This window comes from Protopterus annectens, chromosome 1.part1 (assembly GCF_019279795.1).
Source record: "Protopterus annectens isolate FY-2018-M chromosome 1.part1, PAN1.0, whole genome shotgun sequence".
In the NCBI taxonomy this organism is placed as follows: Eukaryota; Metazoa; Chordata; order Ceratodontiformes; family Protopteridae; genus Protopterus; species Protopterus annectens.
The window spans coordinates 134,330,435-134,345,961 of record NC_056726.1 but is presented as its reverse complement, the minus strand read 5'-3'; the positions used below and the strand labels follow the sequence as shown (position 1 = coordinate 134,345,961).

Below are 15,527 nucleotides of genomic sequence, written 5' to 3'. Positions count from 1 at the left end.
TAGCTTTTATTTATTTTGTATATATGCTGACATTTATGAGTTAGACAAAAGAGAATGTCATATGCAAAAGACTAAAGCAGTAAAGGATTAAGAGTTGTTTTGAGTATATTGCTGTAGCATTTTCAGATTTCTGTTTGCAAATCCCTCAGCCATCAAAGCCATTCAGATGAAGGTGACAGGCCCAATTATTTTATCTGCGTTTTGTTCAGAGGTGATATTAATAAGTATTCTGTCACACAGAGCATAGTTTCATCAATGCAATTCAGTTAAAGGTGGGGAAGTAAACATTATAGGTACTAGAATAAGACAGCATTTCTGATGCATAACTGCAGGGTAATTGGAACACTGAGGGTGCAAAAGGTTGTTATCAAAATAAATGTATCTGTTTCTAAAGTTCATAATTTAATGCAAAAATTCAATTTCTAAAGCAAATGGAAAAATACAAACCTTCTATTCTGTTCGTGATAGTTGATTTTATTATTGCATCATGATAAACAAGCAGACTTCTTGTCTATCAAAGTAGCATCTTTGTGCTTTTAATAAGACACAGTAGTATGTTGATTCAAAGATGGTTTCAGCACTTGTAAAATAGCAATAAAGTGGTCTTAGACAAGTTTTGCTCAACTAAGCAGTAATGATTCTTTAAAGTTATAGTTAATATATAGCAAAAGGAAAAAAAAAACAAGAAAAAATACGAGTTTATAAGAAATGTTAGCTAGATACCATAATTATTGCATTGCATTATGAGTAATAGTGTTATTTCTAAATAATGCAACTTGTTTCAGACCCTTAAGTACTGGTGGCTGTGTGACCCCCCACCCCAAGCATAAAGTTATGTATTTATGCTTGTTCTAGAATTTTCAGATGAAAGCCTTCTTTACAGAGTTTTTCAGCATTTTCAAGGAGGAGAAACATCAATGTACTTATCTTAAAAAGACTTTTACTAACAGTTATCAGTAAAATGCATAAATGAGATACCCCATTCATTTAACCTGCAGGCCTGATGATTTTACATGAATCAAGCAACTGGTTCTCTTCTGTAAGCCAATCAAATTACCTGCTCTGGTCCCAGTTGGCAGCAAAGAGGACCAGTATTTTTCTGCCGTAATGATCCAGACTGGACAGCACCCCAGGGAACCCATCTTTTAAAGCCTGCTTTATGCCAGCATCTGTAGCTTTGAAGTTCTTGAACATATCCAAGTTCTGCTGGCGGTATTCAAAATATTGTGCCAACAACCGGAATGCCTCAAAATGGTTAAACTTCCGGGCCCTTAGGAAGCGCAGGATGAAGGCATCATCTGTCCTGAGGAAACCAATGTCAGGACGTGTGATGACCATGTCTCTCACCTCCTGGATATCTTGATGCAAGGTGTCTGGATTCTCATTCAGTTCCAACCTGGCTTTCTCCAGGGTTTCTGGGGACAGACCTGCCTGCAAATGAGTCATTTTCTATTATGTAAACAGCGTTCCCTCAGTTCAATTTAGTTAATGAAAAGAAACACAGAAATATCCTTAACATATATATAACTGTAGACTATGAAGGCTGATCCATATACCTCACACCTTTTTCCTTACGTTTCTAGTTTCAGAAAGATGTAATATCCTTGCTTTTACCACAGTAATTGTTGTTATTATGTAAAATACAGTTTGTCTGCAGACTTGTAACACATCCTATGCATCAAAGGAGGCACCAACCAGCAGAAAGACCCACATTTCAGGACTAGAAAGAGGGAAAAAACAATATCGCCACCAAACAGCTAGGCAATGCGGCACCCTGCAGTAGCTCTTGTCATAACAAGTCTTTGAGAGGGAAAGGGGGAGGGGGAGAGAACATTTAATATAAGCACATTTTCTTCTGTGTATTCCAGAGACCGAGCTGTCAAAACTAGATCCAGTGAATACAATCCTTTGGGAAACCTTGCCTCTTAGGTAGCATCTTCTGTGTTTCAGCTTCTTCACAGCTTAGACATTCCTCTGTCTTGTGGGGATATCTGTGCACATCAGCCAAGACAAAAGACTAGACGACTCTTTCCCTCTTCTTGCCTAGTGCTGTTGCTGATGCTTCAGCTGCTGACTGGTGCTGATGTCCCTGTTGACTGAGGTACCTAAATAGGAGAATCACTGCTTCTGAGTATGGGTGTGTGTATGTGTGACAGTGTGTGCGTGTCTGTAATGGCAGGTTTACGTCAGTGCTGCTGCTGATGGTGAAAGTGATTCCTGATCAGTTTTGCTGTTGGTGCAGTCAGGGGGCTTCTTGTAAGGGAAGATGGGAAGGGAGGGGGGAGGAGAAGAAGGAAGGGTGGGATGGATATCTCATCTAAATCACATCCCTTTATCAAGCACCTGCTCCATGCTGATCAGCCACAGGACTGGACCCCCTCCCCCATTATCTATAGCTGTATATTGTTCTCTGCATGGATTATGCCCACAGTCACAGTTCCGGGATCAGATTACAATATAGTTGAGGGCTGAGGGAGCACTCTATCCCCCACCCCCACCACCAACAGTCAGGCTGCCTCATACATCAGATACCTGCTTATCTGAACCTCCCAACTCTGCTGTATGATGTAACTAGCCCAGCCACACCCCTGATGTCACTAGCCCTGCCCCAAATCCATTCTAAAGATAATTCTGTCAGATAAAAAAAATGAGTAGCAGAAAATGCCAGTGCAAGTAAGCAAAACTGAGCAGATTAAAAAAAAAATGGGCTGCGTTATGACAAGTGAATAATGCTTTACAAAAGCACATATAACAGGTGCAGGAATTAGTAAGGTTGCATCAGTACTCAAGACTGTAAGGATTACAGTATAGGAAAATAAGCAAATCCGCAAGGACGTATTCAAACAGTGCTGTGGTGGTCACAGTCTGCTTTGTAAATGCACTGTAATTGCATGCATCAGAGCGAGTTCAGTGAAGCATAAGATTTGCACTTCTGTCTGACCACCAGCACTTAAATGTAACCCGACTCATGAGAAGTAATAGTTACATCACAGGCTTGGAAAATATTGACTGCAGTTCTAAATATAAAAAAAAAGTCTGTATTTATTCATTTTTTTCCCCTAGGAAAGAGTAGTGTGTTTTATCAAAAGTTTTATCTAAGGTATCATAGGTTCAGGTCTCCTTACAGTCATTTTGCATGATTTGTAACTCTGAGCATGTCAGTTAGCCACACGGTGTTAACTGAACTGACCAGTAAGACTATCAAACCAGATTTATAATGAATGTTATATTGAAAATGCATATTTTGAAATTCATTTTATATTTTACAGAAACTCAAGTAAAGTCAAACAAAAAAAAAAAGAAGCTGCACCTCTAAAGTACCAAACAGTAGAAATTGGTGCCTAATTTTGCTTGGTTTGCTACTCAAATAAACTTCATCAAAATTTAAATGAATGCTGTTCAGACAGGAACATTCTGCTTCAGACCTTTGTTTTCTTTCTTCCACCCCCCCCCCACCCCCTTTGGGAATATGTGTCAGAGAGTGCATTGTCTCTCGTTGAGTCAATTCCTTTTCTTTGACTACATTCAGCAGATTTCTATAACCGTAAATTGAAACAATACATACTATTGACAAAATTGTGATTTTGTTGTAGTTTGTATTTGCGTTATGTCAGTTCAGTACACCTGTTTAACTAAGCACCATAAGCAGGTGTAATAAATATTATTTATACAATATAACAGCATGAGTGAGGAAGAATGACATGAAAAGCAAAGCACTTTACAACGTTTGTGACATACCAGAATAGAGCCAGAAGGAATTAGGGCTGCCACCTTTTCAAATGCCCAAAGTGGGACATTTTTTGCAGAAATGTCAGATTTTGCAGGACAAAACATACCAGTTACCAGTGCAAAGGATATAACTTCACTTTTTGCCAAAATAAAAGCTTATTCTTGTAGCATTTGAGTTGCGTATGCTATTTCATATAACATTTAGGTGTTTCAGATAAAAAATAACTGTTTTATACAACTATTAAAGAAAACTTAGGAAATATTTTTGTCCTAATATGTCAGGGCATTTGTCATTTTTTGATTTTTTTTTTGCAGGACACAACTGTCCAAAGAGGGACTGTCCCTCACAAAGTGGGACAGGTGGTAACCCTAGAAGGAATTTTAATATTAGACTCAAGCTGTAGTATGATCAAGAAAGAATAGTGTGTCACACAGCTGCAGTTCAGCAGCAGTTTCCATCCAGTGCATTCTTACTATTTCCAGTAGCAAGTTGCTTATGTTGCTAACAATACACTTAGACGGTAGCAGACTTGGGATCAGGCTTGGGCCATACCCAACAGCATCAGCTCTAAACTAAGTACAAATCACCTTGAACTTCAAAGTACAATTAAAGGCAGAGCGAACAGTGAAGGGTATTGGAAATGTCGCTCTCTATAGCAAGAAAGTTCCTGCCTGGCATTTCAGGTGTGCTATCAAGATGTACATTCTGCATTAACAGCTTGGAGAATGGAATATCCTTGGTAGCAGTCCTTTTTATGTCATAGCAGGGTTCAAATGCCTGCAGGCATATTCTGTGCCCCCCCCCCAACACTCACATATATACATATTTGTTCTCTCCTAAAATGCAATTTGCATAATAAAAAATATTGCAGTAGCCACTGTAGCTCAAGCACCACTGCGTATAGTAAATGTTGAAACTTCCAAAAATCTAATTATGGGAAAGAGTAGATTATAGATGATATTTCCTACTTCCTGCACACTAAATCAACTCGTGGAGAAATTCAAATATCAGCTAACATTAATTTTCTCTACTACCAGGGAAACATTAATATTTCTGGATGGGTGGAGCCACCAAAAATCTGCTATGGAAAAATTATCTCCTGCATATAATGAAAGACATTCCGGGAGACATTCTGAAGAGCTAAGCTGCCTACAACGTTATCTGTGGATAACTTATCCAATAAATTCAGACTGAAGTATCTGTTTCTGATCTGAGTCCTGCACAAAGACTCATGGATGATATTTCAAGACACAGATTCAGTTTCTAACAAATGGAGATCTTTAATGCCTCACTTACTCAGAAAATATTTTTTTTTTGGCAGCAGTGTGCTCAGTTTTGTTCCAGTTTACCTCATTTCACTATGGCTGGTGAAAATTAGAGGTTATTTATGCAGGCTTTTCACCTCATATTTGTTGACAAGTCATACATATAAAGAACCAAACTGCTGCCATCTGACTTGATTATTTTATTTATTTATTTTTCATCTGTTAACTACACAGTGGAATATTTACAGACCTATTTCAAACATGGCCTGAGACAATACATATATCTCACAGCAAACAGCACACCAATAATATTAAAACATTGCATGGCTGCAGACAAGATCTTAAACACATATAGATACACTGGTAAGGACAAGAAAGAATCAGTCTGTTGCACTTGACAACCTCACATACAATATATGATATTATTTAAAATGGAAAATAATATGCACATTGTTTTAATAACATCACAAAGTGCCACAATGTTTACAATACCGAGTATAAAATAATTCTGGATAATAGAGTTCAATTGCAATAGAGAGGACTTGCTATGAGTTCCAGATGAGTAGGAGATGCTTGAAAACCACATTAAAAAGTGGCATATATTGCTAGATAAAGTTAGATGATGCTAGCAGGGCAGATTTGGAGAAGATGCCCTAGTTAACGGTCTTGCAAGGAAATCTGTTCCCTTCTAAGCCCCTAAAGATGTTCTTGGTCTCAGGAATCTTTTCTGGATCCATCTGTATTGGCACCCACAACCAACTGCAGCATAATTTGCCCAACACTTCAAACAACTAATGCATGGGGAACAAAGGGATATAGCCAACTGCTCAGATACCTAACTTCTGTAGAGTTGTCCAAATTATCAGACTGTCACAGGTCTTCTCCCACACAATCCATCCACTTCTTTTCTAGATGCACTTGTTTTCTCTTTCCTTCTTCCTGTCTGTAGCAAACCTTCTTCACCAAACTGTCTTCTGCTTCTCTGCACATGTGCCAGACCCATCATAATCTGATCTCTTTTACTTTTTCTACAGTTTGAGTTGCTTTTCATTCTGCTCGTATGTCCTTATTTCTTCATATGTCCCATAGTGTGCATCCTACCATCCATCTCAAGCACTTCAACCCTCACATCAAGTTTCTTCAGCTGCTCTGTATTTACTGTCCTCCCTGTGGTTGCGTGGGTTTCCTCCGGGTGCTCCGGTTTCCTCTCACATCCCAAAGACATGCTGTAGGTGGATTGGACACTCTAAATTGGCCCTAGGTGTGAGTGTGTGCATATGTGTGCCTTCTGTGGAAGGTTGGGTGCTGGGCTGGCAACTCGACACTGTAAAACTCCACTGCCAATCATGAGCGGACAGGTGATCCGCTGTGGTGACCCTTAACTGGGAAAAGCCGAAAGAAGAAGAAGAAGTACTGGTTGCACCACTGCTTTGTACACCTTACTTTTCACCTTCTTTGGCATTCTTCTGTCAAACACTACCCCTTTCACTATGTGCCATTTGGCTGCAGCCTCTCTAATTCTAGCTTTGACTTCCTCATTCAGACTTCCCTTCTCCTCAACTATCCTTACCAGATACTTGAAACTGTTAACCTTTTCCACTATTTTACCTTTTATCTCAGTTTTCTTCTTCTTCTGATTTTCCTGATGTGCTGCCAGCCAAGGGCACCCCCAGGCAGGTGCAAGGGGGTGCACTTGCACCCATCTGGAACCGGCTGGCCAGGAGATTAATTTTCTTTTAATTAAAAAAAGTTTGTTTTTTTAGACTATTCTTCTTCAAGAATGCCCTTTTGTGTCCAGTCCCACAGACAGAACAGGTGTTTGCAACCTGTGCTTTGCATCTTCATCTTCAGCACTCATGCGGAACCTGAATTCCTGAAGACTTTGGACTGTGGACGAATGTATAAGTGAGAGGTAGGTGTGCGCGTGTGTGTTTTTAAGTGCTTAAGAGGTGTGTGTGTGTGTGTGTGTGTGTGTGTGTGTGTGTGTGTGTGTGTGTGTGTGTGTGTGTGTGTGTGTGTGTGTGTGTAAGAAATAGGTAGGTAGGGGTGTGTGGACGTAAGAAGTAAGTAGGTAGGTAGGGGTGTGTATGCATGTATGTAAGAAGTAGGTAGGTAAAGGTAGTGTGTGTGTGTGTGTGTGTGTGTGTGTGTGTGTGTGTGTGTGTGTGTGTGTGTGTGTGTGTGTGTGTGTGTGTAAGAGGAAGGTAGCATACCCCTCAGCTGTCCAGGTTTTTGCAGAATGTCCAGATTTTTGCCCCATATTCCTCCTAAAAAGGATTGCAGTTTCTAAATAATGACGGACATTTAAGGTTTTAGACATCATATCCTTCGGAAAAATGCATACTAACACAAATCCTGTTATTCTAGCAATTTTCTAAGTTCATGAGAGAAATATTTATAATCTGTCCTTATTGGTTTTAGGGTTTGTCCAGATTTCTTGCACTAAGAGGTTGAGGTGTGTGTCTGTGAGAGGGAGAGTGAAATGCCCTAGTTAGAGTTAGCAGGAGGAATTTATTTTTAAGTGCAGTTTCAAGGAATTGTGAGCTTCAAGGGAAAAGAAGTTTACTGCTGCACATGCTAAGTCTGTTTAAAATGTACAACTATTTTGTTCAGCAAATGGTATTACCATTGTCGCACAGAATTTTAAAGCAGTGTTAGTAGCACAGAAGGTAGCATGCTTGCATCTTGATGCAGAGGGCTATAGATTCTACTCCCACAGCGTGTAGGTTTGTATTTTAAGGGGATGGGGTGCTGCAGACCTGAGTATGTCCTTCTTTGGATGAAATGCCTAGTAACTATGAACCTGTTTTTCAGCTTGCCACCCATTCCCTATTGGAATATACCAGCTTACTATTTTTTAATGTAACATAGGCAATTTATTCTTCAAGGGCAGCAGGCACTGAATTTGTAGATGAAATACTGAAATATAAAGTTGTTTAGCAACAACCTCTTCATTAGTTTCAATCCTATTTAATGTGGAATTATTCAGATGACTTTTATTCTGCAGAGATTGTTCATATAGACTGATATTGGTGGATTATAATGACAGAAGTTTGAGTGGCCTTTTATGGATGACATGTTCTGAATTGGGCAGTTTGTCATTATTGGTTCATATGTTTTGTTTCATTGCTTGCTGGCAAAATGTTCAAAACTATAAATTTAAAACATACTCTAACAAGTGGTGCTGTATTATACAAGGGATATAATTCAGTTATTATATACTATAATTGATTCACCTTCCTGACTGTATTAAAGAACTTTTGCATGGTCTTAAAAATGTGTGCAAGGGGTCTATGATTTGAAAACAGCCCAAAAGCTAAACTTAACCTGCCACTGGCCAGATGCATTTTCTTTGAATGTTGGTTTCAATGCTATTTCAGTGAATGTTAGTTTCAAAGGTAGAGAAGTTTTAATGCTAAGTCTGTTTTCATTGTAAGACTATTGCTTTGTTTAGCAAGTGTCTATCAGAGTCTGTGCTATAACATTTGAAATAAAATTTGTAAATCAAATCCAAATATCTGTAATCATTACAGAAGTAAAGCATAAAACAGTATGCACACTGAGAATTTTGAACAGTGTTTATGGCAACTGGGGAGAAATAGCTAAGTAATGGGACACTGGAATGGCTGCGTTTGGGGTGGCTCTGCATTTGCACCCCCCCTGCAAAATATCTTACAGGCTCCCTTACTGCCAGTGCAACCATCTTACCTGTATTCAGTTTAATCCCTTGTGCCTATAATTTTACATTCTACTACCATAACCTTTGCTGAAATTCTTACTCAGAGGCTGCCTGCAATGCCACATGGTCTGCATACAGCAACTTTATTGATCGGTCCCCTCTGACCTGTTTGCTAATGTAGCCCATCACCAGTATGAACAGCAGTGGGCTGAGAGTTTAACCCTGATGCACACCTATAACAGAAGCCAGTTGCCATATTGACTTGAGGTCTACACCTTCATGCACAAGGTACAAGGTTCGATCCTGGCCTATGACCAATGTCTGTACAGAGGTTGAATGTTTTCATGTGTTTCTGTGGGGTTCCTCTCACCTTTTAAAATCATCCTGAGGGTTTCCATCTCAAACTAACCCAAGAATAGAACTGTGGGTAGCAGCACAGACTCTCAATGGTGGCATATAGCAGGGAGGAATTGTATAGACCAACTGCCTTGGCCATCTATTGTTATGAGTAGTATCCTCAAGACAGGAGAGCATGGATCACAGACTGAGTGTTCTGGAAGACTAGCCACTCAATGGAATACAACAATGCCTCTGAGGATCTGGTCATATTACAGACATATAATAATAGTTATTCAATTTAAATGCTTAATGTCAATAAGCTAGCATTTTGCCCTATCACTGTGGGGGGCAGTTTGACAAATAAATTAATGTTGAGAAGGGTCTGCAGTGGACACCCAATGAGTTTAAGTACTTAGATATGTGGATTTCAAAACTGCCAGGAGTGCTTCTCAAACAGAATGTAACTAAAGTTAAGTGTCAGGGCCAAGACACAGTCAGATTTAGGAAGGCTAAGCCAAATACATTTAACTTTTTGGGGGGCTTAACACTATAAAGTTAGAAATTACTTCCTTGACACTTATAACCTATTTTTTACTGCTAGTGTTATTAGAACCTATATGGTATCATACAGTTAAAGTAGCCATAAAACAGTCTATATTATACATTGCCACTGTTTTCTTTGTGGTGCCTTTTTGAACAGCAGATCCATTTTCCACTGTCACAGCTGTCTGTCCCTTTAAGGAAACCATCAAAATACATTATTTGGTAGATTAATCCCTTTAAGGAAACCAACAAAAGACATTATTTAGTAGATTAATTTTGGTCTGTAAGCTCAGTGTTTTATAATCACAAGAAGTAAACATGAAATGACCTTTCTCACAGTCTGAGATATCTGTCCGTTAGCTCGGCAGCATCACAACTTGCTGCTATTGAAACAGTTACACTACTGATGGTAGAGAATTTGTTCAGTGTTAATGAGTACCTAAGGTTTAGTGGAAATAAATTCACAGCAGTTATAACTTCATCCTGACCTCCTGAAATTTACAGTCTACAGGTTACTATAATAAACTGTAAATAATGCTAAATTACTGGCAGGCATAAGTTCAAGTCTCATAACCTACCCCTTCATACACTTTGGCCTTGCACTTGCAGTACTTTGACATACCACTGAAAATTATTATGTAGTGATACCTAATATATCTTATGAATTTGTAAATAAAACATAAATATTATGAATGAAAAATATTTGTTTACTGCAACAGTGTCTTGTTAAGCATCGGACACGCGCTATGCTTTATTCATCTTCATTTTCTCTGTAACTATTCTTGCCAAACAAAATATATTTGCTCCAAAACAGGCTTACTGTACAATTCCCTACCTGGGCCAATGGGTAACTGCAGAATTGGTTAAGAAAAGCAAGGAGAAGACTGGGACATTTATTTTGATATGATATACTTCCTGACGGTGAGAATGGATTTTGTTAAAAGCCTGGTACCTAGGAGCAATAATGCACTGACATGGTTTAGTGCATTCAATCTCTGGTAGCATTATCTAGTGGTCTGCATCAGGGAGCAGGGCAGCTGTACTGTATTATCCTTCTCTGCTGACACTGGTCCCCAAAACAACAGCTGAACCTGTGATAGTAGTAGCTGAGTTGAAATAATTCCTCTGTAGCAATGAGTCAGCATAATAAACAGTGTCTAAACATTTGCAGATATTTTTAAAATAATGCTAAATTTTTAAATCTCAGATTTGCAAATAATAATGCAGGTGATTATAACAGGTAGTAGTTAATTCATTCAATCTCCAGTATATACTTTAACTGTTTCAGGTTTGCAGGGGGAAATAGTGCCTATCATTGCACTCACTGGGTGCAAAGCAGAGAAAGTAATCCTTGGCAAGATGCCAGATATTCACAGGATATATGCATTCTCACACATGCACACACACACACACACACACACACACACACACACACACACACACACACACACACACATGTATAGACAGACAGATAATTTAGAAGATCACCAGTTCATCTACTTTATATCTGGGATGTGAGAGAAAAGTGGAACACCAGAAAAAACCCACAAAGATACAAGGAAGACATGCAAACCACATAAAATGGATTTTAGTTGAGAACTATCTCAGAGAAGTAAACACTTGTGAGATGGCAATGCAAAATGTGGCAGCAGTATATCGTCCCCAATTATATCATGCAAATATATCTTGCAGTGAACAGACCTTACAGCTAAATACAGCTAAATAGCATATGGCATTGCATTAGAATACTTACGATATTTTAATAATGGGGTAAAGTTTCTGTAGGAGAAGAACTACTCAGAAACATCAAAATCAAGTTAACTGCAGTCACAATAAAGTTTGTTATCTGAAATAAAAATGTCAGAACCACTTAAAAAACTATTGCCTGGGATTTAGATGCTAGACTTGATCTTTCAGATCACATGACTGTGAAGTGGAAAAGGCATGCTACTCCCTTTACCTATCCTAGGCACATGTCATCCAGTATTAGTGGATGGGGTAGATATTTACCCTGTGTAGTCCAGGAAAAGGGATAAAAGCTTTGACCAAGTTATGTTTCACCCACCCTGTGTAGTAGGGCACAGCCTGCCATCCCATATTATTTCTCTAAAAATGTGAGCTAAATAATGGAGAAATAAATATTTGAAAAGCAAATGATTGGCTGGAATTTCACCATTGATTCTCAACAAATGGCAGACTACAAGTTGCAATTACATTACATTTTTCAGTGAAAACATAACCACATTATCACAAGAATTACACCAGCATCCATCCCCATTGTGATGGGCAAGACTGGGACAGATGGACATATTCAGCTGCTTTTCATCTCATTCTTGGGTTCAGGTTTTGCAGAAATTGTTTTCTGGCAGTTGTGTCTCACAGTAGTAAGGACAAATATAATTTTCCCATTAGACCGTCAGGGTTTGCTGTGTTGTATTATTCTTATGGAAACAAGAACATTCTTCTTTGGGCAGCTTCCTTAAAGGCAAAGTAAGCATTGATTTCTCCATTCATTTCATATACCCTCTTTACATTATTTGGGGCTGGTGGGGAACTACAGCCTACCCCATCATTTAATAAGTGTAAGACAAAAAACTAATCCTTGACTGGTCACTGGTCATTCATAGATAAGGGAAACAAGCAGCAATCACTTAAGTATGCATTTATTGTTTTATGAAACATATTGCTGAACTCAATAGGTTGTACAAGCACTATTGTCTGATGTGCAATGCAGTGCAGTGAGCATGCATGTATCTTTTAGGTAATGATAGACTCATTGGGGAGATTTTGAAATTGCTCAATGAGTTTACATCTGGCCTTTAAAAAACACTTCTCACTATAAGGATAGAAGCCGTTGCACAAGAAGTGATGCACTATTCACTTTGCAGAGTGAGAAGGAGCAGAATTGTGTAGATGGATTTTGGCTGAGCAATCAAAATGGACTATGTGTAAGCAAGAATGAGACGAGTATATGATAATATCAGGAAGCAAATAGGGGCATGTGAGTATTTAGTTTATATAAGATTAGTGACCTCTCATATAGTTTGCTTACAGTGCAGCTAGCTAGAAAATGCAAATTTCAATGGAGTTCTGCATTACATCACACCTTTGTTAGTCCACAATGGTTAACAACCTTTGCAGTTCTGTGGTAGGCTACATAAAACCAAGTAAAGAGACCTGATGATATTATGATCTACTTGGTAGCACTAAAAAGGAGTTAAGGCTACACTAAGGAAATTAGTAGTATGTATAAAAAGTCGAATTGTCACAGTAGAAGGAAAATTCTTTATTACAAGGACAAAGTGAGAACGTTCACGACCTTCCAGTTGTTTTTAACAGTTTTATGTCTATTTATGTTTTTTCTACTATTTTTAAATTAATTGAGTCTGATATAAATATTTAATTGTTTGTCTTAACCGATTGGTCACTTTGAAAGTATATATATATATATATATATATATATATATATATATATATATATATATATATGTATATATATATATCAAGGAAGGCATGGGATGTTTTATTAAGTCTGATGAAGAGACCTGGAAGGTCGTGAAAGTGCTCACTTTGTCCTTTTAATAAAGAATTTTTCTTCTACTGTGGCAGTTCGACTTTTCTTAGATACTACTGGCTCTGAGGTGAAGACCGAGCTGTTCATGTGGTACCTGTGTTTTTGTCTTTCTCTTTACACTAAGGAAGTTGCTATAATTTCCCTTGCCTCCCTTGTAAAAATATAACTGTCTCTATATATCACCTTTAGCTACTGGATCATTTTCTTGCTACCTAGTTTGCAAGCTCTGCAGATTTCAATTTGTTATTGCAGTAGATCCATAAGTCTTTATAAGAATCCACTAACTTAATTACTGAACCATTGTTATCGAGATGTTAAACAATTGTGGGCATACCTTCATTCTCCTTCTTTCCACAAAACATCATGCTTTTTATCTTTATATTGTGTACTGTGAGGACCAATTTGTTTTTTTGCCAGAATCATACGTCTCAAACTTTTTTTTAGCTCAACAGTTCCAGACAAAGGTAGGAATAATGGAGGGGGGGGTGACAGAGGCCAAAAAATCAAGGATGATTTTAGATATTACTCTAATTCACTTTAAAAGTTAAAAACAACAATAAGTTTTCCATCAGCATGTATTGCTTGAGTACTAATAAGCATGAAACTCTAATGTCTAGAATGGTTGACTGACTGTAATTAATCCTCAGTGATTCACCAGAAACTCAAAAAAATTACAGTTGGAGTCTTATATTTCTTATTGTTCTGAAAATGCATGTTGATAAAAAAACTGTGTTATATTATTTTTTAAATGAATTAGAGTAATATTTATAACTTATTTTTGACCATTGTTTCCCATACTAGTTTTGGTTTTGTCCATAATTTTTGATCGGATAAGTCGAAAAGCATGAACCTACCTATTAACAAATTAGCTATATACTGTATTTACACCTCCTTTTGCGATTTCGTACTTAACAAATTCCATTCTGTCTGGTGTGAAGTTAATGCCCTGGTTCAAGCAGTATGAATGTAAAACAATGGTTTAATCAAAAAGCAACAATTACACAGTCGTTCGTCAATGATGGATGTTGACATGCCTAGGATTATTAACATTTTATTACTATTTAAAAGCAGAAAAAGATCTGTAAGGTGTTAAGAGTTACATTAATTGCTTAGCAATACTGTGGTTGATTTGAAAGATTAAAGAGGGTTGACTTGGATAAAAGAAAAAAGTAATTCATTTTTTCATGTATTATTAAACGGTGATGTAACTGAAGAATTAAACAAATACAAAACTATAGAGCAAACAGTGACACAAAAGTATGAAGGAGCCAAAATAAAACAAGGAAAAGAAAACAACATGCAAAATAAAAGTATAATCAGCGACACACACACGGACACACATACGCCCATGCGCGCGCGCGCACACACACACACACACACACACACACACACACACACACACACACACACACACACACACACACACACAATTATTGTTGTAATACTTTATACAGCTTTGCTGAAATAACAAACTGAAAAAGCAATACACCATAAAAATGTTCCACAATTAACACAGTGCCTTTCAGTTTTGTGTTTGTCTATGGCCTATACTGTGACTACAAAAGGTTTGCCTGTATAAGCTCATTTATCCATTTTCAAGCATGGAAACAAATAAATAAATGCAAATTACATATTTCTTTTCTGAGTCGCTGGGAGATACTTATTGCATGTTCTACCACATTCTGGAAAATGTAATGAAACATTTTATTAATGTCTCAGATGCCCCTTAATAAAATAGTAGAAAAAGCAACACTAAATCAAAATAAAGCTATAAAACACTTACAAAATAAAACCAAAGTAGAGAAAAAATGTCTAAGCAAAAGCAACAGAGAATTCTATATGTTGTCTTTGTGTGCGCTGGGTGATTTTTAAGTGTCGCAATCTAATCCACTTGCATATTAAAAATAATATTCAAGAAAATGAATAAGTATCTACCATGTATAATTACAAAAAGAATTCAGCCACAGAAGCTAACCCATGCCTGTTTTTACTGTAGATGTCTAAATGTTCTCACTTAATCACAGAAAAATATTAAGAAATCTTAGTTGCTGGCTGACTTAGTACTTGACATGAAAATATCTCAGAATATTAGTGTCATCTAATGTGGACTACTGATTTTGTACTATACAAAGGTGTGAAGTCTCTCCTCTGGGCCAGTTATCAAGGAACCTCAATCCTCACCACTGACGCCTATGGGGAACATTCACTTGGAGCAAAAATAGATACACTCAGTATTTTTAGATGCAGCTATCTGCACCAAGCACAATTTCCCTTAAGAGAACAGAGGGAGCACACTCCAGTCCTGGGGCTGGACTTCTTCCTCAGGCCCCAAATAAGACTCCACCTTTCAATCTCTACAGAAATCAGTGCTCTGTGTCCCTGTTCCAAGTAGCTGAC

At 37.8% G+C, this 15,527-nt stretch overlaps 1 protein-coding gene across 1 annotated transcript in view; it reads right to left on the bottom strand.

The window, feature by feature from the left end:
- The window catches only part of CLVS2 (clavesin 2), a 1,094,294-nt gene extending 1,091,944 nt beyond the window's left edge, over positions 1 to 2,350 (bottom strand). Inside the window, exon 1 of the mRNA XM_044073860.1 lies at positions 1,058 to 2,350. Coding sequence (XP_043929795.1) covers positions 1,058 to 1,446 — 389 coding nt within the window. The 5' untranslated portion in view covers positions 1,447 to 2,350. The remainder of the gene's footprint in view (positions 1 to 1,057) is intronic.
- Positions 2,351 to 15,527: the final 13,177 nt, after the last annotated feature.